This window comes from Ambystoma mexicanum, chromosome 10 (genome assembly GCF_040938575.1).
Source record: "Ambystoma mexicanum isolate Mex_15411 chromosome 10, UKY_AmexF1_1, whole genome shotgun sequence".
Taxonomy (NCBI): Eukaryota; Metazoa; Chordata; class Amphibia; order Caudata; family Ambystomatidae; genus Ambystoma; species Ambystoma mexicanum.
Window position 1 is genome coordinate 461,645,792 of NC_090932.1, and position 23,229 is coordinate 461,669,020.

A 23,229-nucleotide genomic window follows, 5' to 3' on the forward strand; every position below is an offset into this window, starting at 1 on the left:
TGATTATGTTGTGGAAAAGGTGGCTTCAATTCCAGACTCTTGTGTCGAGGGTGCCTGGCAGTGTCTGAACATGTTGCATTCATGGCCCCAGATACGTTGTTGAAGTAAGAGCATTTTACACACACCTTTTCGAATTTGAAATAAAAATGTATTTGGAACAAAAATGTAATTCGTATTTCAAATTAGGATATTTTGTAGGCAAATAAAAATATATATCCACTATAAAACGGGAATCTTTTTGTAACACTTACTACTTTGCTCCTAATATTTCTTGCCAATGAAAAGATGCATTTTTACCCATAAGTTTACAGCTCCTTCTTGTGGCACTGCTCTACTGGTTCAACTCGGATTGAGTCTGGTCTCAAAAAAGCATTTTGATTTCAATAGTCTGTGCATGTAGGTGAAATTATTCGGATTGAGTCTGATCTCCAGTGCATTGTTTTGGATATTCTTGCTTCTGTGTCTCTTCTGATCTGTCAGTGATTTATTCATGTATAAGTACTAAATAAAGCGAAAGCCCCCCGACGAGGTATCCAATCACAGAACTTCTCAACATACTGCAATGAAGAGTCTGGTCTTAAACTTCTTAAACGGGGAGAGAGAGATTCAATATGTCACATCTTCTCTGGTAGGGTGTTCCAGTGTGTAGCCGCTAATATGCTTTAGCATGATTGTTTTAATCCTCATCGGGGGTGGGCGGGGTGCAAAACCATCTATATAGTCTCTGGTTGTCTCTTGGACAACAGTTTTGAGTGATGTTCTGAAGGTTTGGGTGGTTCTACTCTGTGCAGCCTCACCTGGGCATTTTATTCCAAAGTTTGGTTGTCAGGAATGAGTTGGTGGGTCCTCCTTGACGTTACTGGTTGAAGCGCAAGACTGTTAATTAAGCAATGAGCACTACTTCCGTTGGGGCATTACGGCTGGTAACTTCCCCGGTCTTAGTTCTTCTCGGGCTTGACACCGGACCCCGGCACTGTTACCAGTTGGTGAAGCCCCCCCGCTACCCCCCAAACACATGCTTATTTCTATTAGCCCCCTGGGTTTTAAGTCTGGAATCCCAGAGTGCTAACAGCAATATATTTTGTTTGAGTGAATGGGACGCTTTGCGGTGTCCTGTTCTTTCAAACAAAATACTTACCTAAGTTAGCCACCATGGATCTGGAAGGTGATGCTCCATACAGAGCCCCTGTTCGATTTCCATGGCAGCCTGCAGGGGCACTCGGAGTGCCACCCCCTCGTATCCCCCCACCGCGTTAATTAGCTAAGTGGGAGTGGGAAGGGACAGGACATCTGGGGGGAAGTGAAGAGGAGACTGGTTGGGGGGAGATGGCGGGGTGGGGGAAGCAGCCATCTGGCTAATTGGTGGCTTCTTCCTGCAAGGGTTCTAATATGGTGTTGTCCTTTCCCCCCAACCTCCTTTTCTGCAAATCCAATCCCCTCCCTACCCAAACACCACTTACCTGCCATGGAAAGGGAGAAGGGACTATCTGTAGTCCCTTCTCGCCGAACCCTGGCAGACATTTTTTTTCTTTTTCTCGATTAGCGAAACGGTTTCACTGCCGTTTGTAAACTCGGGGGAACAATTGCTATTAGTACCCAGTACGATGTGCCAGGGTACTAATAGCAAAAGAACCCTCGAAGGGGGGCATTACCGGTAGGGGTAATGCCCCTGGGGCTACGTTAAAGCATGAGCGATCCTTACCGGTAATGTCCCCCCTTCTTGGCTTCTATTGCTTAGGTCTGTGTAAATCTTTATAGGAAAAATGTACAATGATTAGGATAAAAGAACTGTAAACCGCGAAATACATTTCACAATTAGTACCGGGCGAGGGGGGTGTGACTGCCTCTAGCTAGCGCGATTAGCCTCCATCGAAAGGAAGAAGGGCCTATGTGTAGTACCTTCTCCCCGAACCATGGGTGCCAATTTTTTTTTTCCCGAGTTGCAGAACGGTTTTCTCGCTGTTTCCGAACTCGAGAAAAAATGCTATTAGTACCTTGGTGCAACGTGCGTTTTATTGCTTTATTAAAAATATGCAATCATAGAATGGAGCCAAAGGGGGATTATAGTAAAAAGAGAAATCTACTTTGTTGAATTTTAAGCATGGGAGAATTCTGTATCCGAGTAAAGCTTTGTTGCCTCATTCCTTCTCTGTTCTATACCGATCCTCCCTCTCGCTGTCTCACCTCATCGTTTTAAGACTACCTGCCTACTGTGATAATGGCTAATCAAGAAACCAACACAACGTACATCTAAGCTGAGAGAACAGCTTGTCGAAAAGGAGCCAAAGGGAAACTGAGCACAACGAAGAATATTAAACCAATAAACTAAAATATTCCACGTTTGAATATTGCCGTTTTTTTGAAGCGCTTACAGAAATGTTATTTTAAATGTTCTGCAAGTCAGCCTTCAGTACTTGTTTAGAAACAAAAACACGCCATCAGATGCAAACAACCGGACAACTGACTGCCATTAAAATAAAATGTAAGCAAATTAGTTTAGTTTCTTTAGCAACAAAGCCAAATCCTTTAGTCCGCACTAAGGAGAAGCCTGTGTAAACACGAGTCTTACTTTCGTGTTGCGTATTTAATAAAGCGTCTATCAACCAAGGCCCCAAAGCTGTCATTTTGTTGAAGAGGCTCCAGAACTGACTCGTAGCTTCACTTCACTTTTTTGAAAATATGAACATGCCATGCTTAAATTTGGAGTTCAATCCTTTCTCTTGGAAGCCGAAACATTCCACGCTTAAAAATGTGGGGGGAGGAAATGACTGAAGAAGGCAGACTTAATTATTTTGCCCCTTTTTTTTTTCAGGTAAACGAAAGTAGCGTTTGGAATTGTAACCTCGGTCTGGTTCCTTTTAGTGGAGGGATTGATTGAGAGACGTTTAATAAAAATACCTTCAGCATGTTTAAGAATACTTCTGACTCTATACCATCGAAGTTGTATTTTGAAAACACAGAGCAACCCATGGAAGTCTTTGACTTTGTCTCCCATTTGTTTTACATTAAACGAGGGAACAGGAAAATTGTGGGTTACATGGATTGTATGAAAAAATATCGGCATTCCTGCTTATGAAGAAAACGCTTCTAAAGTTTAATGTCTTTGACCACAAATGTCACCTGGTAGTTAGAATATTTGGTAAAACTGCATTAAAAGTAAACATACTTTTTGTTATCTACTTATTTGTATTCTTGATGAAAACATAATAAAATTGAAATAAAAAAAATAAAAAAGTAAACCTACTGAGGTGTTGCAACTTGAGACCCGGTTTGAGTTGATCAGATTATTGTGGCAGGGGAATAATGATGTGCGACAATGAGGAAGAGGTCTGTAGGCCACAATGCTTCATTCAAAGTGCCCCGCCCCCTACCTGGTATGTCTGTGGTGCTTTAATACAATAAGGCTCCCATCTTGCACTGTTCCATCCTTGATCCAAGGGAGACGACTGATCCCTTGTGTTAGTGCAGGGCTATGGAAGAGGGTGGTCGTTGGATTCTGGAAACTCTGCTCCTTTTTCCGGCTCATAATTGTAAGGTTAGATACTGAAGTGCATCCCTTGCACCTTAGCATCTTTGGTCAAAAGTGCAATTGGGAGTCAGGTTCAACACATCTACAATATCATACACCACCAAAGACCATTCGAACTAAGCAAAATAAGACACCTGTCAAGCCCACGACAATCCTCCAATCCACAGAACGTGTCCTGTTATTCAAAGGCAGCTGTTGGAGGTAGTAGCATCATATTGATGGAACCAAAACATGGAAATCACTCCCAGGCTCATGAAACTCTTAAATCAATGTTTCACTCTGATAATTTCCAGAAAAGTTTATAAAATTAAGATGTTTGTCTGAGGAAACGGTACATCTTGCCATTGTCAATACAAGAATAAACGCAACTTCATCGAATGGTTTTCACTATTTTTCTGTTCAATGATACACAGCTGTGGCTGGTACTATTCACACTCTTAAGGATAGAGAAGCTGTCCGATTTTTATCATGTACATTTTGCATTATAAATGCACCCTGGTATGAGTGCTGTTGGGATACCTGCATACCTATGTATATCTTTTAATAATTGGCGTTTTTGTGTTTTACCAATTGTGGTAGAGGGTTCCTGGAAAGGGATGTAAGAGGGAGTACCTAACAATAAAACTGTAGGGCAGTGAGAAACGGATGGCGTGGGGTTCTCGAAAAAAAAGGCAAACTTCTGTTCTTGTTCCGGACATGCATGCTAAACCACCAGGTGTGGCAGGGTCCTGGAATGGTACAGTAGGGAACAGGTATGCAGTATTCAAAAGCACTTTGAGATGAGTTTGAGTAGAATTGGGAAGTATGAGCACACAGATATTTCGTGGGAATTTATGGGCTATAAAAGAGTGTGGTTTTTGGTATGATGTTTTGAGGGGTATGCCTAAAATGCTCGTACTCTGTATGAGAACAAATCTATTTGGCACAGACTAGCTGGAGGTTCGAAGTAGACCGACTTTAAGACCCAGTGGCAACCCAAATATAACTGGGCTTTGCATCTCAGCAGACGTTTGTTCCACTTTGTTCCTCCAACTTATTTGATGATGCTATTCTACACTGCTGTCTTGCATCCCTTAAGTGTATAGTGATAACTCATGACAAGACCATTTGTCAGAACGACAATACGGAGGCCTGAGCCTAGTTGGGGATCCAAGATCCACTATACAACCAAAAAGCGTGGGAACAACATTTCTCCGTTTTTGTCTCCACATGCAGCAGTAAGGATAAAGGTGCATCATTCTGGCTCTTTGTGGGCTGCAATAAGAGCCCAACGACCAAAGTGGGTTGGAACAATACATGAGGTACAAAACCCCAGTTATTTCTGCGAATAGACGAGACTTGCACTGGACGATTAAACCATAATCGCAGAAGGTTCACCATTCCCTTGATAATCCATACTCGTAAATTTCCCAGTTCTTTACCAAATTGCACAGAATTTAGTTTAAATTCAACGGAGAAACCAATTGGAAACTCTGCCCTTTCTCTAGGTCTCAACTTCAAACTGTCTTCTTAGATCTACACGCTGCCTCTTTTCTAGATGTTGAGTGTGTTCATGTATGCAGTGCCTTTTGTAAATACCTTTTCATCCTCTTTATTTGCCTTTATAGTCCCTGTTCGCCAGTATTTACCAGTTTGCATGACTTTTCAGTCTTCCTCCAGGATAACCAGTTTTTCATAAAATGTCACTCATTGTGGTGTGATTGCCTCTAGACTGCGGTGTAGAATTTGGAGCATTTATTTAGTCATCTGTAGTGTCCTTTAAGTGAATGTTAGTCATTGTCTCCTCTGTCCTATACCAGATCCTCTTAAAAGCAATTTCTGAAGTCATTATCTGTGAGCAAAGGTATATCCGATACAGATGCTGCCCATCTGCTACAGATCATTAAACGAGGGGCGCTCAAAAGCCGTAATTGAAAGAATTCATTGCCATAAAGGAGAGAAAACAACCAGGAAATGGACACATTAAATTGCGCGTAGGATATCCTGACCTCTTAATGTTATTAGAAGTCATACTAAATATGCTTGATCATCCCTTTTTTAGCAAGAATGATTAATCTGTGTTCTGTTTCTCTTTAAGCCTCACGACTTTTCCATCTCTCTGAAAGCCCAAGGCAAGAACAAGCATTTTAAAGTTCAGATGAAGGATGGCACCTATTGCATTGGGCAGCGCAAGTTCGGCACCATGGAGGAGTTGGTGGAACATTACAAAAAGGCACCCATTTTTACGAGTGAGCAGGGTGAGAAGCTCTACCTTGTCAAGCCCCTGTCCTGATGCGCAGCTGCATCAAGCTCAAAAGCCAATCGAACTTTGCCAAGACCAAGGCTTGTGCATACAGCAGAGACTGATGAGATGCCAAGTGCGCTGCCGGCTTGGTCCCCAGCGAGACGGCTGCATCCAACTATATTGAAAATGACTCCAGTTAAAGCAGAATATGTGTTCTTTTTCTATTATGAATTTGTGTATTTTCCTCGTCCTTTGTGTATGGTAATTATTTGCCTCTCCACCATGTTGATCTCGTTTCCTTTTGTTGTTCCTGCTTCCTCTGCCTCCCACTCCTTTCCCTTCTTTCCACAACCTTTGCTTCATGCTCTGTGCATACACGTTTCCCTCTTCCAGAATCGACAAAATGTACTGAATAAAAAAATTACAAAAGCCTGCATTCTTTGGTTTGTTGACTTGCAACTTGCAGGTCTTTTCTTCTCTCCCACATATCATGCTATTTGCTGTTAGATCTGACTCCCAATCTACACATATAATGTATTATTTAACATGATGGGACGTTACACTGTAACCCAGTGCACACATGATTTCCTTTTTCTTTGTATTTCAGCTCTGCAGCATACACACAGTCCACTAGTTCTGTTGACCTGTTATTGCATTTGGAAATAGGAATTCGGATTTGACCAAGCTAAAAAGATGGACGCGAACTGTGGATTTGTCTAAACAGACTCCCTGTGATTTCAACGCATAGCGCACAGTGCTCCAGTTATCAACTTCATCTTCAAATGTTTTCAATAGTACCCCAGGTAGAATTTCAGCTCATCATTAACCTGCCATTTACGATCACAAACATTTGAATGCGATCATATGAGAATGACTGACTGTATCTTCCAGTTTAAGATACCACATTTTCTTCCATCTAATCTACAGGTTAAATGCACCATGTAACTTGTATTACACCTACGTCCCATCCCCTTTCCTCCATACTGTATGAGCGTCCCTCCCTAGGGACGGGACCGGAACCTTTTTTCTACCAAAGAGCATTTCCCCTTTAAGCTTACAGGTGCAGATACGGGCGTGCCAATGTCCCCATAGGCCCGGCCTCAGTTCCCTTTTCTACGCTGACTGGATCAGACCACCTTCCAGCAGGCTCCAAGAAGTTTGCTCTTTTTCAGCTTTCCCGCTGCATTTTTTCTTTTTTTCTACAGGCCTTGGGTGTCTCGCCTGCCCCAGTGCTTGTTGGCTCAAGCCGGTTTTAGCTGGTGTTCTGCCTGCGATAGTTACTTCCCTGCGTCGGATCCGCACCCCCTCTGTTTGCAGTTGCTAGGAGCGGAAAACAGGTGGGAAGGCTGCACGATCTGCCACGCACTTACCCCACGGTCGTTAAAGAACTGTTTAGCGTGCTGGAGGGAGATCTTCTCAGCTTCGCTTCCAGATCACCTCACAGAATGTGTACATCATAGGAGCCAGGAGAGTAAGTTAAGTGCGTCTTTATTTACTAAAGCAACTCGCAAGGGGGGATTCCTTTCCTGGGAATCCACTGAGTGGGAGGGGTTCTAAGGACCCTAGCACCGGCCCAGTTCTCGAGACTGTTAAAGCTACCGGTCCACCGACCGAGAAGGCAACCAAGGGGCAACACCGCTCTTGTAATGGGACTCGTCTGGAGGGGCACTCCAGCTCTAGCAGCGGGCCTAGGCCCAAGGGGACGCCTGTACCTTCTACTCCCACAACTACCAGGCTCAGGCCAGAGGTCGGCACGCCTATTGGGATTTCTCCCGAGGTCATTTTCAACACTGAGCCTCTGCTCAAAGCCCCTTATGGATCTGGGTTTGCAGGCCCTATGCCGGACTATACATTCCTGCACATTCCTCCTCAAAGCCCCGTACCAAGATGGCGTCTAGTGACAAAATGGTATCTGGGTGCAATGCAGCACCAAAGGATCGTCCAGGCCCAGCCCCATATAGCTCCTCAAAGCAGCCTTCAGCCCCATGGAGACCAGGCTTTACACCTAGGGTGGAATGGTCGGCGGCACAGGTGCAGTGGTACACCTCATATCCCATCATGTCCACTACCCTGAGGTACACCCAAAAGGGTGCCACCACGCACAGGGCCACGCTCCTGTGCAGGCTTCAGCAGGGGTGTGGGGAGGGACAATCCACCGCCTCGGTGTGAAATACCTTCAAGTGATTCATGGAGCTCATGATGTCCCCTCAAATGACTGGCCTCCTCAACCCCCACCAGCGCCTAAACAGCAGGAGCCAGTGCAACCCACAGCACAGCCTTCTCCGGGACCCACTCACATGGAAGCAGGGGTTCTGGCTGGTACAGAAACACAAGGCGAACAGCCTACACCCGTGCCAATAGCGCATACCCCCTGACCCAGGTGTTCAAGGATCCCCTTACACCTCAGGAGGATGAGGAACATCTGGAGACCTCTGTGACTATCTGAGCCTTCCACGACCGCATGAAGGGCCTTGCAGAGTTCTTAGGGGTTCCAGCACCCCAACAAGAACTGGAAACAGAAGTACTGGCAGAGGTGTTGGCCCTCAGGACCCACAGTAGGTCGGGCATACCATTTCAGAAAGATGTTTCAGCACTGGTGGCTAAAAACTGGCTTAAACGGCACTCTGCTCTTCCAGGTAACAAAGGGCTAAACGCCAAGTACAGACAGGTGGAGGGCGAGCCCATCCTTCTAGCCTCACATCCTCAGTCTCTTTCGTTGGTTATTGCGGCTTCTATGTATGCAAAGCCACAAAGATCTGGAGCCTCTGGCTCCTCGGCAGCCAACCTCCTTAACAAGAACAAACCACAGGAAGCATACAGGAGAAAGCTGAATGCAAACGAGGGCCTGCACCTCAGGCAGGCTAATGCTGATGCACTCTTGGCTGCGGCCAATGATTGTGGCGAGAAACAGCTGACTTTATGCCTAATCTGCCTAGTCCTAGGCAGGCTGCTTTCATGGCGGGGTTGGCTGTGGACAAGGTGGTCGCACAGAACTTGCTTGAATACACAGAGGTGCACAATGATACAGCAGCAAGAGGTATCTGTGTGGCGACTGACATGCGACATTCCGCATGGATGCACGCAACTAAGTTCAATATGGACCTGCAAGAGAGGGTTTTAGACCTCCCATTTGAAGGTGAGAAGCTATTCCACCCCTCAACCGATAAGGAGCTAAATAAGAAAAGGGCTAGCTCTCAGACCGCAAAGTCCCTGCCAATTCTCACGAAGCCACCTTCGAGGCACTTTGGCCCTCAGGGGAGGTCAGACCAGTGAACGGTGACTTCCGAGGATTCCAGGATTGCCGGACTAGACAACCGGATAGATCGTAGAATCTGCAAAGGTATAAAAAAACATCAGCGGACGACACATACAGGGTTTTACCAGCCCCATTCCTCTACCTCGTCCTCTGACCCCCCAAGCCCCTACTGCAAATAGGGTCTCAGACTCTATTGTCAGAATTTCTCTCCCTTCTCCAGATCCCAGTGGTCGAGCGGGTACCTCTCAATCAAAGGGGCTCTGGTTACTATTCCAGAATGTTTTCCATCCCCCACTAAAAACTAGGCTAACCTGAGGATGGTTATCAACCTATCTTTTCTGAACCTACTCCTCCCACTCAAACAATTCAAGATGATAATGTTTGTGCAGATAACGGAAAGTCTCTGCCTGGGAGATTGGATGTGCTCCCGGGACCTAAAGGATGTTTGCCTGCAAGTCCCAATTTGGAAACTGCACAGGCAGTTTCTGCGGTTCAGTCATGAGACAACACTTCCAGTACTGAGTGCTACTGTTCGGCTTCAAAACGGCCCCTTGAGTTTTCACTGGGATAATGAACACAGTGGCTACGCTTATGAGAGCCACAGGTTACCAGGTCTACCCTTACTTGGAGTGGCTCAACAGAGGCGGTTTGCAGGATGTGGCCCACAGCACCATTAAGGGCCTCATGATTCTCTCTTACCAGCTTTGGTTCTCTGTGCACCAGTCCAAGTCCTGATGCAGTCCTTGATTTTCCTGGGGCAAGCATGGGACACCAGGAGACAAGAGGATTTTTCCTACTCAAGAGCGGGTCACTGGAATCCTCAAGGCCATGGACATTTTCTAGACGGGCAGGGTACATCTGTTTAGTGGTATCAACATTTACTGGACCTCATGGCAGCATGTATCCTACTGGTTCCCCACGCCCGGTTGAAGATGAGGAGGCTGCAGTTGCATCTGGCGACACGCTTGGACTTGGAGACGGGTTCTGCGAAGAATCTGATGATATTCTCCCCAAAAACCTGTTCTGGGACCCTCCTCATGGGGGCAGGGAAAGGCAGGTGCTTTCTGATCCTGGGGGTGGTGTATGGTTGGATCACATGAGGGGTGGAGGGAAATCAGACCAGAAAGACTGGGAGGAACCCCTTTTTAACTTTACCCATAATCCCTCGCTTTTGATGGCTTTTTGCCAACTTAAAGGAATGGTTCGGTCAGAAATATTATTGTACCTATGGTTCTGCCATGTGCTTTTAACCATAATTCGATCGATCGTACAAACATTTCATATGCACCTTACCCGAGTTTTCGTCTCATGAACACAAGCGAAATCAGGCAGCAGGGCGCGGCCATCTTGTGATAATCTTATCACTTACCGCATCGCCCTGGGTGACCTGCGTTTGCGCCACTAAATCATATGCCCCGCCCCTGAGCCTGACATCACCAAATCATTTATATTCTCCGCCTCTCTCCGTGATGTTGCTGGGCAGCGTGGCCAAACGCGCCCAGTCGTCACCTACACGACTAGACACGGAACCTGGAAAACTCATCATCTCACAGCACGGCGCGTCATAATTAGGAATATGAAACTGTACTTTAAAAGGAAACAACAAGACTGTACATTTATTTCACATTAAATGTTTCGATAACATTCGGCTTGTGACCAAATCAATTCAAATGAAACTTTTTTTTCTTTGCTCTCGTTTCGTTTATCATGAGTCACGCGCTGTTCCTTTTGGGTACACAGGGTGTTCGTTTTGGGTAAACGAAGCACTTCGGTCGCATGGTAAATTGCAAGGCTGGTGCTTCAACTTGGCACTAGACCACCGTAAAGGTTATGTTGCTCCTAATCGCCGGTATCGCGTACGGACATATTGGACCTTGTCTGTCCCAAAATACAGTCAAGTAGATCCAGTGATTGACATGTAGCTGCAGCTGGCGGTTGAAGAAGCCATCAGTCTGGGTCTGGAATAGATGACAATCGCAGAACTGTACCTGTTTGCAAAAGATAAAAATCGAAAAGTGTCTCAGTAGCCGATCTTTATTACAATGAATCATTTCCTTTATTAGCGCAGAGGTGACACAATGTGAACCAAGAGAATACAACGTGGAATATCAAAGTAGTCTGCTTCCTAGGATAGTGCGAATGAGAATGTTGAGCTCTAAACGTAATGTGTAAACTGGGGCAAGAATTCGAGGTGCAAAAACAATGTAATGATTTATTAGCGTAGAGCCAGGGAGAAACGAGTGGTGGTCTACATGCGTCTCGATGCTGGCCTGCCCATGTGCCCGGTAGATAGCCCTGCACACAAAGGTTGTACTAGCACTTCATTGCAATATGCCAAACAGAACGAACAAGTACAATGTCACCCAGCAGTAACAGTCAGCTATTTGTATTTCGATTAGTTCTGGTATGAAATAGTCTAAAGAGAAACTTACATTATATTCGGCATTTCCATTCTGTAGGCGTAATGCAGACTCCTCCATTTGTGTCAACGTTTTCTCATAAACTGAACATATATGTAACTTGGTGCAGTTTCGGAATGGGCAACCTTATCATATCATACGTTATTACACCCCCCTTCAATTCAATCCCTTTCGGAATGGTCCCTGCCTCTCAAGGTCAAAAAACAATAGAACCTTATACTGTGCGCGCTACGCGTGGGCCTCCCAGCTCCCAAGCAAAAATTCAAAGCTGGTGACCTTCACTCAAAATGACATACATTCTTACTTTGCAACATCCCGTGTCAACGCACCCATGAGAACATGAATTTTGAAGCACGGGCACAGGAAATTGAAGGCGATCACTGCTCGTTGTTCGTGGCGCTGCTCAGCTGTAGGTGAAATTTGCCAGTGACAGAATGCCCCCTAGTCCCAAATTATAGTCGGTGTAACACAAAACTGAGTCAGAATGTGTCCAATAATAGTGCCACCTCTGCTTATCTCATGGCCTCCTACCCCATGGCATGTTTTCGCAGTCAGTACTTCTTGCGTGCCTGGAATGTTTTGTGGCCTAGGTCTAATCCCTTTTGTAGGTCCAGCAGTTATTCAGCTTTTTGCAGAACTTTATTGCAAGTCAACTGCCAAATCCCAAATATTCTTACACACTGTTACCCATTGGTCATTAACACGAAAAATGAAGGTCCCACAGTATCTCGACTAAACTGTGAAACGTGAAAGCAATCGTAATAATTGTAATATATTTTTAAGAAAAGGATTGAGAGGATAGATTTCAAAAGACAAAATGCATACTTTATTTGTACAGTTTATAGGAACATTTTTTGCAAAAAATAAAAATAGACTGTAATCATTTCAACCGGGATTTGAACGATTTAACAAGCTCTGCTTTGGGTGGACATGGCACGCTGGCAATGTTTTGTGGCAATGTATGTGTGCTCTGAACAGATTTGTGCGCGATTCCATGAGTATGCATCTCGAGGACATTAACAATACGATCTTTCACAAAATCAAATTCCATTTTCTCATATACTGGTTTGACAACCCATTTTTTGCTTCTTTTCGTAAAGGCAATAGTGTAGCAAAGCATCCCTAAATTTCCTGCAGTCCTAGATTGTTCCCAGCCCACATTCTTGTTATGCGCTAATACCCCAAGTAAAGTCCGACATTGCATCCCCTGGATGCCAAAATGCAATCTCTTTGGCCTGTATTTTAGGCACATATTGTGGAACCCCTCCAAATCTCCTGTGTGACAGAATTCTGTGAGTCCCTTAAGATCTCTTGATGGAGTTTTATCAAACACAATCTTCTCAAGGGCTTTGTGTGGAGGTGAAGATGGGATCAACCACTTCTTCTTCGGTGCCTGCTCAGGGGACAAAGGGCCATGTTCACATTGGTCGAAATGGTGGTTTTCTGTCCAGTGGTGAACGTTGGAACAGTGGTGCATTAGTGACCGCCATTTTTGCAGTAGACTTTCCACAGACCCATCACATGTTTTTGAGCTCCACCAAAGATGGTTGCTGAAAGACTGGGACCTTTGCGAAATACCTTCCAAACCTTTTTTTTTTTCCCCTGCAGCTGATATTTTTTTATTGATTGATTTGGCAACATGCCATACATCAAATTGATGTTTAATATTTGGATACTGCTCTCTCATGGTCTTGGCTATTGAAACGTGTCTGTCCGTGGCTATGAGGTCGATTTGCATTCCCCTCGATTGTAGATCTTCCAGTGATTTAATATAACCAAGTTTCTCCATGGCCACCGAGAATTTACATTGGGACACCTGCACGACCACCAAACTCACAATTTTCTTACTTTCCATGTCCTGAGGATGGTAGGTGCAGTACTTAGCAGAAAATCTGGGGCTGTCGCACTGTCCATCGCCGGCTAGCCTGAACCGTTTGTCTGGGAATGTACTTTGAATAGCCAATTGTTCAATTCTCCAAGCATCACTAATGGCAGGGAATAGATAATCGCGTTGGTATTTGTAGTATTGCGCTTTAGAAATGAAATGGAGTCCCACAAACTGAAAGAAACTGGATAACTTCATGAAACCGGAGCCACTGAAAAGTAAAGCTGCTGCACACAGTAGATTGCCAGCTGGCAGTTTCCCCAGCATCGTTTGAGCAGACCATGAAAATTCTTTGTGACTTTTCACAGGTGGCAAGTATTTTGAGGTTACTGCCTTGTGTTAGATGAGTCATGCTCACCAATGGCTTTCCACATACTTCCCCTCCCACTGAATGCACACATTTCAGCATCTGTATAATCTCCATCAAGCTGCTGTCGGATACTATGTATTTGGCCTCTTTTATTATACTGTCATCTGGCAACACTCTGGTTTAGGACTGAACCATTGTGGACATATCAGCCAAACCGGACATACTTTAGTCGATAACTTTGTCTGTTTCGTCAGTCAATAGTCAGTTTCTGTCATTTCAACATCTGTTACTTGACGATGGATAGGAGAAAAGATCAATGTGGACTTTTTTGGGGGGTATTTTTTTTGGCGGGTGTCGATTGTCAAGTGCTCATCTAGTAATGTTAAACTATCATCTATAAATTCAATTGCACCTTCCTGTGGCGGAGCGGGCGCATTGTAGCAATGGTCCAAGAACACTTTGCCGGAATCGCCTTTCTTATTAAATTCATTTTCTGGCCATTGGACATAGGCATCTCGAGTGTGAACATGACGCGCCTCAATGAATAGTTCCTCCATGGTAAAAACAGTTTGGCAAGCAGCATCTGTCATTTGTATCGCTGTCTGTCTCTACATAATCCATACTCCATCGGGCAACTACAGGACAGATGGGAAAAGGGATGTACAGTGTAAATCCAACATACAGTGTTGTACAATTGACATTAAAAAAAGCATAAATTGAAGGCCTTAGCACAAACCTATTGCCAACAATAGAAAGTGTTTATAACTAACCTTTTTATTTCTTTTCTTTGAAACCTTCTTTACTCTAACATCAGCAAACTGGCACACCGACTCAGATACACGTTCCTCCAGTTCAATAGACGGATCTTGTATACATCCCTACAAAAAATAGTATCCATTTAAAATAAGTCATAGGCATGACACATCTAATTAGACAGACTTTTTCATTCAATGGTACTGTCAGTGCGCATACCTCTGGGTCCAGATCAACTGTAAGGTCTGGTTCCGGAACAACCACAATGGATAATGTAATTGTAGAGGACGCTGCAGCATCCCCCCGAAACACAGTACTTGCATTAGTAAGGATGAAAAGATTGTAAACGGGACACACAATTTCGAAAGACGACAAAGGTACATATCAATAGTAAAGTAGGAATGAAACATTGTGTAAAACAATTACACAATATGAAAATATGATCAGATTATCTCGTCCTATTGAGCTATGAAGACCCATACCTCTGATTCCAGATCTTCTACGAGGGGTGTTCAGATTGTAGTGGACGCTTCAGCATCTCCCTGAAACACAGTACTGCATTAGTAAGGTCGAAAAGATTGGAAATGGGACACACAATTTGGAAAGACAAAGGTACATATCAACAGTAAAGTAGTAAAGAAACATTGTGTAATGCAATGATACGTTGCAAAAATATGATCACATTATCTAGTATTCCGTGCATAAAACCAGTCGGGAACAGAATAGCTAGGTAACATTACCTGATACGTGCTCGAAGTGGTTGATGACTCCAGGCAAGACATGGATGTTGAAACTTGTTCCTTCATATTCGGAGTATTATTCGATTTAGAAATTCCAACATTACAAAATGGCATGTAAGGAGACTGAATACGAGAAAATTAAACTTATTCAAATGCATAATATAGCATAGTTATCCGTCCCCACAAATCATTTTTCTATGTGTGTTCTACAAAACAAGGACTGATGTTTAGCAAAAAAGTAATTATTTCAACAGCTATTCAATCACATAAATATGGAAAGTACTATAAGTGGCATTTACACCGAAAATACAGGCGTAAAGCTAAATCCGGAAGCATGACTCACCTGTGGTGGCATTTTCACGATTAAAGTCGGAATAGCGTTTGGGAGCAATTTCCGAGTTGTTCTCAGTTGATTACTCTTTGTGTACAAGGATGTGTCGTACATATCCGGGGAGAAGTGCAGGCTGCAGATGCGGTATCGATGACCCCTCTTGTCCTCCAAGACTTGTTTGACTCTACTATCAAGCTCTTCCGGTGGATATCCGCTACGTCTGACCCATTCTCTTATTCGATCAACAGTCTTAGGGAATACATGCATTGTAATGCCTTCGGATTTGTCATGGGTCTTCAAAGGGCAACCGAAAATAGAACATGCAGGCATTGTTGTAAATTCTGCAATATAAAGGTCAACATTATTAAAAAATATATTTTGCAGGACTGACTCCGATCCGATACCCGCACCAAAGCTCAGCACCCGGTGTATACTGAGTTGAAGCTGCCAACAGAACACCACTCCTCTCACTATCCTACTCCCTTCTTCACCTTACTAACACATCCCACCTTTATCGTTTACAGATCCGCCTGGGGACCAATTCTGTTGGTGACGGTGCGCAGTACAAATACCTTTAACATTTTAACATAAGCATGTGAGAAAGAATGAATTGGACCATACATTGTTCGTTGCACGCTTTCTTTTGGGCACCACAGCAAAACCAGTGCAGCGTGTGCGGCTGTATTATAGGATAAATTTCACAAACGATTCATTGATGTGTTGAAAATCAGAACATGTTACTCGTCCCTTGAATGTTCTATCATGCACGAAAAGGAAACATGCTTATACTATAGACACGGTCAGCGAAGGATGCCAATTGACACTGATAAAAATTGATATATCGATAACATAACAAAAGAAACTTGAGTCAATAGCAATGATACAAAGTAATTTAGCAGTACGGAGTTAGATACTTCGGAATAGATATACATTTACAAATGAAGGAGATATGATTAGGATACATGCCCTTACCTTGACCAACAAACAGTTGGATTCAGCAAGCAGAGTAATTAGTGGCAGGAGAACAGGGAGATTTTCACAGGTAGCACACTGATGAGTTCACTCAAAGCAGTCCCAGAGTAGCACGTTCACGAGTTGACTTGCAGTGCTCAAAGATGTTCTCATGGTAAATAGCCAGTGGTTTATAATTAATAATAAAGAATAACAAAAATGGGTGTGTTTGTGAATGGATGATGTGTATTTGTCGTGGTATTATGTGGATTGCAGGGGCACGGTCTGTTTCAGGGGAGGCCTGCCTGGAGACACTGGGTCTGGGGAGGCCATGTGAACAATGGCCCCTGGGCGTAGGATACCTTTTGAAGTGTACATGTTGTTTGGCACCATGGCCGTTCGCACCCCTGACAGCGCCCCATGGCAGCGCACATCCACTGGTGCGAACTGCCTTTGATAGTGGGGGGTGGGATGGATGGGCCAGGAGGCGTGCACACACACCTGATTCACTTAAAAACTGAAACAACCATTGATAAAAAATATGTTGCATTTTATTTGGTTTCTTATTTTGATGGCACAATAATACTAGACATTGTAAAGGTCAGGTTGCAGCTCAGCGAGGGAAAATCCCCTGTACTGACAACTGTTGCTGGGGAAAGTTTGTCTAATGGCCCCAACAACACAGGTGGGTATTACTCGTCAAACGTGGTGTCCAAGCCTCCCATGAAGCCACCATGTGTACGAACGATAGGTCACCAGCCGGTACCAGCTATGCAAGAGAAAGTCTGTTTTTTAATGACCAAGATAAGTGTATTAAACCTTAGTTGTCAATGACAATTCTTGTATGCAATGGCATTTTTGCCATGAAAAATGCTAACTAGACACTGCACAATATTGAACGACTTTTACTAGAGAATTGCAAGACTTAACGGATATGACAATGATATCTTGAAGTTACGAGAATATAGGGGACAACCAAGAAATAGTAGTGCCCTAACTGACATCACAACCAGACTATACTTAATCGTTACTTGGATTACGAGGGCGAATTGTTGCGCGAAGTTCGTGCATAAGCACCATCAAAATCCTCAACACAGACGGTGAGACAGACTGCCGTGAAGTCTGGCAGCTCGGTAACGCATTGCGGCTGTGGATCGCCTTGCAATATGTAGGAAAAGCATCCAGAGTTTTCTCAGCAGCAGCAGTTCTCCACCTCGGTTCGCATTAGCGCGCACCGATTGCAGGTAAACCAGGTGGAGAGACCGTCCATGTGACTAGGACCAAGCTCTTCATCTGTTGAAACGTCCGCCCAACTGTTGTCCAAATCCCCATCGTCTACAGAGCTTGCTCTTTCCAGTAATTCCTCCTCGGAATACTCTGGCTCGTACAGGTAGGGCATTATTGTTGCCATTGTGTGGTAAAGAAACGAAAATAATTTATAGCGGTCATACTGGTTTCTGTTCACACGAGCTACAAGCAACGAAGGTAGCTGACCAGAGCACAGAAACGAGTCACAGAATACTCAAAGAAATACAGCGAGAGGAATGGCAAAGAAAATCTGCTGTTGTGTGTTGTGAAACGCTCTGCTTATACTTGTTGAGGAAAGAGGCTTCCTGCCGTTTTCATGGCGACACGTCATTAGCTGAGGCACAGAGAATGTTGACACGAGACGTGCTTTGGCATTGTGAAATGGGCGGTACACGTCTAGTGAGGTCACGCTCAGGGGCGGGGGATATGATTTAGTGCCGCAAACGCAGGTCACCCAGGGCGATGCGGCTAGTGATAGGATTATCACAAAATGGTCACGCCCTGCTGCCTGATTTTGCTTGTGTTCAAGAGACGAAAAGTCGGTTAAGGTGAATAGGAAATGTTTGTACGATCGATCGAATTGTGGTTAAATGCACATGGCCGACCCATAGGGATAATATTTTTTGACCAAACCATTCCTTTAAAGAAGTAGAAAAATCACACTTTAAGAGTGAACTACATGTCCCAGAATCCCATAGGGACTGAGACGAAGATGATGTCTGAAGAGGCATGTAGAAGTAAAGGACAGGCAAGTAGGCCTAACAGCCTTGGCCAGGGTCAGGCAATTGACAATAATGACCCATACCTCAAATCAATTTCCCCACTATGGAGGTATAAAAGGCTGCAGCAGAAGGGGGAAGGTAGATGGAGCTGGAAGGAGGATAACCCGAGGTTGGCAGTTGATGAGGAAGTGTGTTCACTTAAGGGATGCCGGGACAAGAGGAAAGTAGATTTCACCTGCAAGTTCTGAGAGGGTCCAGTGTTCACAAACCCTGCCTTGCCATGGCTGCACTGAAAGAGATGTGGCAAGATTGATGGTCTTACCAGGTACGCCTAGTGGATGTAATTGTAGAGCCGTGATTGTGCTGCAACCCGAGGCCTGTGTAATGAAGCAAGCCGAGGGACAGAGGAGTGAAGGAGACTCCCCATTGATGAGGCTGGACCAGAGACTCCAATGCTGCAGAGGGGTGTGGGTCCCAAGTGTGCCTAAAGTGGTAGCAGAAGGAGAAGTCTGGAAGTGGCAGCAGCCTGCAACCGCAGTGTTCCTTGAGCCAGCGAGTGAAGCTCTGTGTTCAGGTTCACTTTGAAACCCTTGCCGGTAACTGTTTCCAGCTCTACATTAACTCGCATAAAAGTGGGAGCGAGTATAAGCTGTTCGTCATTGTGAAGAGTCCTACGGACAATGGAAAGGTATCACGCACACTTTTAATACAAGTCGGAGTGCTCACGTTTAATGAAAAGCTTTGGTTTCCTATTGTCAAACTGTTTTACGTTAGCGGAGTGATCGCGTGTCTCCAATTAAGAAGGGGAACGCTTTTCAAATCACTCGGAACTCTAAAGCTGACTTTCCCAATTTGTTACTAGACTTATTACATCCAAAGTTGTGTGTGAACAATTGTAGTTCCTGACCGGAGTCGCAACATACCTCTGTGTTAAAAAGTGGGAATACAATTACTTAACAGTTCTTTAAAGTTAAAGATCCTCCTTAAAGAGTGGTCGCGTGTACCTAAATCCGATTCTCTTTTGAAGATTGAATCTTGTAACATCAAGAACAAGTATTTGATAATTGAACTGACGAAAAGAACATGCATTACCCAAGCCAAGAGGCAAGCCCTTTCTATAGTTAAACCAGCCCTTTTGAAATCTATCCACCCGATACTCATGCGTCCCGTCCCCTTTTCTCCATCCTTGTGGGTTATCCCCCAACATTGGTACGGTACGGTAACCTTTGGCAGTGAAAAATGTAACTTCCCCTTTAAATTAAGTACAGCGTGTGTGGCATGGCCATTCCCTGCTGAGGCCCTGCCCTCCGGCACCTCACCTCAGTACCTTTTTCCGTACGGATGGTGTCCGACCTGGCAGCCAGTGCAGTGACCTTTTGTTTTCTGCGTATTCCCTTTTCTTTAATCTTATTTAACCTCCCTCTGTGCCTCGCCTCCTCCGGCGCATGTCGACTGAAGGGGGATTCATAATATGTGCTTCGTGTGACCACTCTTTCCGAGCCTCTGACCCTCATGCACTCTGTCTTGAGTGCCTGGGGCCCGACCACCTCTGGGACACTTGCGTGGCCGCAGCGCTCTCGGTCACAGGGTATTGAAGAATTAGTTGTTGTGTTTGCGGGAGATAATCTACACTGCTCCTCCGGCGCACCTTAAGGACTCTGTCTCCAGGACCTCTCGTTAAGACAAGGTAGGCCCTCTATTCAGCATGGCTCCTCAGCGCAGTAACTTTTTCCCTGGGTTCCCACAGACATGGGTTCCTCGGATTCAGGTTCTGGCAGGCCTGAGGCCTCTAAGGCTAGGGGCTCCCAGGCGGACGGTCTCAGGGGTTCTACTGGGCTGTCCTTGGAAGGGTGATCAAGTTCATCCTCTTCGACCCAAAGGGGTAACGGATCGTCGGGTGCCACCTCCAAGAGTCTGTCCTCTGCATGATCCAGCAGGTCTACAGGCACAGGTGCCACGGGTGTACAGCCTACCAAAGTTCGCTCCAAGGTAGTTAGTCGGGGCGCTACGACTACCTGCCAGCAGACTGAGGGCTCAATGCCTACCGGAGTGATCTCCGAGGTCGACACCTCTCCTTTGGGTGCAAAGCCCAAGCTGTATCCTCCCATGTCTGAGACTGTGTCTCAGAGGCTTCACTCCCTCCTGCCCAGGGCGTGGCGCAAGGTTCCAAAATGGCGGATTGGTACATGGCAGCCTGCTAGGCCAGTGGTCATTTTGGATTAGACGCAGGGCCCACCCGTCATCTCACCCATTGAATGGGCCTTGCAAAAAGGTTCCAGTCCCCTTCCCTCTGGAAGCGGCAGCAGACTGTATGGTACAAGCATCTGGTCTCCTCAGGGGTACATCTACCCATCGCAGAGTTACGGCTACACGCCTCGGGCGGCTCATCGGTTTGACCAGGATCGGAGGCCCAGCGCCTCAGAGGGCCGGGCCCTTAGGAGTCTGCCGACTAGCAAGGACCAGTTCCTCAAGCGCTTCCTGCTCTTCATGTGTTACCCTCAGATGACTGGGTTCCTGAAGGATATAGTGAAGGAGGTGATTCCTTAGGTGATCCCTCCTCGGCCCCCTCCTCTGGGTCCTCTGCCTGCGACTCCAGCGCTACCGGTGCCATTGCTGGTCCCTCTCCCGCTTCAGGCCCTGCCAGTGGTTCACACCCCCTCCTTCACTTCCTCATGTACCATCATCGCCTCCTCAACAGCCGTTGGGTCTGTCTTTGGCTCTGGACCTAGGGGGGGAACAGCACCGGCACCTTTATCCCAGGGCCAGGACTCCCTTCGGTCTGTAAAAATGGGGGGGACGCACAGGACGACAAACCCTCTGCATCAGTTACGGCCTGTCATGACTGTGTTCAGGACCTGGAGGAGTTCTAAGGGGTCCCTCTGCCTGAGGAAGCCCCCCTGAAGTCGGGAGTGCTAGCAGAGGTCTTGGGCAGGCTCACTACGATCTGGTCTGGCATCCCTCTTCAGAAGGGATGTCCTGTAGGTGACTAGAAAGGTCTGTTAGAAGCCCAAGGCCAACGCCCAGATGAGCAAGAAATTGGACAGCAGCCAATCCTCCCAGCCCCCAACCCCCAGCTTCATTCTTCAGTGCCGGCTGCGGCCTCACTTTATCCTAAACCATTGTCTTCATCTGCCTTCATGGGAGCCCACCTACATTTGTCTTTCTAAGGAGGACAAGGTCCTCGAGACTTTGGGCAAATGCTGTCATGCCATTTAAGGACTGCATCTGCGGCAAGCCAATGCCCTTTTAGCCGCAGCTAACCAGAAGCTGTGGCGGGAGCTCAAGGAGCTTCTGCCTAACATGAGGAGGCAAGCCTCCTTTTCAAGGCTGGTCTGGCGGATGCCCGGGTCATTGCGCAGGACCTCATGCAGTCTTTGGTCTCCCTGATCGACACAGCCAGCAGACGGATGTGCCTGGGTGTCGAGATGTGAAGGGCTGCATGGATGCATGCCACTAAGTTTTCATCTGACGTGCAAGAGTGGATCCTAGATGACGAGTTGACAAAGAAAACCTCCACTCAGACCGCCAAGTCCTTGGCCATCCTGACAAAGCGAGCCAGAAATCCTTCCCTCAGTCTCAGGGCAGGACCAAATTCAAACCCTGCGCTTTCACAGACTTCAAGGGGTTGCACAGGGATAACAGGAGAATGCAGCAGCAGACTTCACCAAGAAAGTGACGTCAGGGTACACAGCTCTCCAGTGGGGGGGCCGACTGGCTCAGTTTCAGGACAGCTGGAAGCATCTTTTCAAGAACCCTTGGATCCTATCCATAGTCTCCACGGTCTTCAGTCTTCCTATTCGTCTACCATCCTCTCCTCCTCTTCGTCAGATTGGGTGCCCGGCTCTTTTACGGGAGCTCCTTTCTCTCTTGGAGATGTAGGCGGTGGAACCGGTTCCTCGATCAAACAAAGGCTGCAGTTTCTACTCTAGGATTTTTGCGGTACCCAAGAACAACCAGGCAGGCCTGAGGGTTGCCCTGGACCCGCCATTTCTCAATCTGTCGTTACCGCTAGAACGCTTCAAGATGATTACCCCTGTGCACATAGCAGAGTATCTGTGCGCAGGGGACTGGATCTGTACCCTAGACCTCAGACGCGTAGCTACATGTGCCCATCTCTACCAGCCGCATTGAAAGTTTCTGCAGGTCACAATTATGTCGCACCACTTCCAGTACAAGGTGCTGCCTTTCAGCCTGAACTCAGCCTCTCGTGTCTTTACGAAGTTGATGAACGCAGTGGCTGGTCTCCTCTGCTTGGAGGGCCATCACCTATACCCCTATCTGGATGACTGGCTGGTGAGGGTGGGGTCACTCAAGGGGGTGATACACTACTGCCAAAGATTGGCGGGTATTCTGCATCAACTGGGATTCTCCCTCAACCAGAGGAAGTCGCAGTAGTGCCCCTACCAGGATCTGGTCTTCCTAGGGGTGCTTTGGGACAGGGCCGTTCAGCTGGTGTTCCCCATGCAAAAAAGATGCTGCTCTAGCTTCGTAAGTCGGTAGGGCACTTTCTGGCCAACTCGACCACCTAGGCATGGGGTTTCCACCAACTTTTGGGCCTGATGGCCTCCTGCGTGCTCACAGTACAACACGCTCGCCTCAAGATGAGGCTCCTCCAAGTCCACCTGACGGCCAATTGGGATCAGGAGATAGGGTTGCAATCAGACAGGATCCGAATACCCCTGCTCCTTCTGCCCAATCTTCGCTAGTGACTGATGGATGGCAATGTCTCAGTGGGAGAAAGCCCTCCTGCATATCACTCTGCTTGAGCTCAGGGCAGTGGACCTGGCCCTCAAGGCATTT

General features: G+C 46.1%; 1 protein-coding gene across 6 annotated transcripts in view; it reads left to right on the top strand.

The window, feature by feature from the left end:
* Positions 1-6,187, top strand: part of NCK1 (NCK adaptor protein 1) — a 1,070,986-nt gene extending 1,064,799 nt beyond the window's left edge. For all 6 annotated transcript variants that reach the window (XM_069618028.1, XM_069618030.1, XM_069618027.1 and 3 more), the window contains one exon: positions 5,607-6,187. In XM_069618028.1, the coding sequence (XP_069474129.1) occupies positions 5,607-5,801 (195 nt within the window). In that variant the 3' untranslated portion in view covers positions 5,802-6,187. The remainder of the gene's footprint in view (positions 1-5,606) is intronic.
* Positions 6,188-23,229: the final 17,042 nt, after the last annotated feature.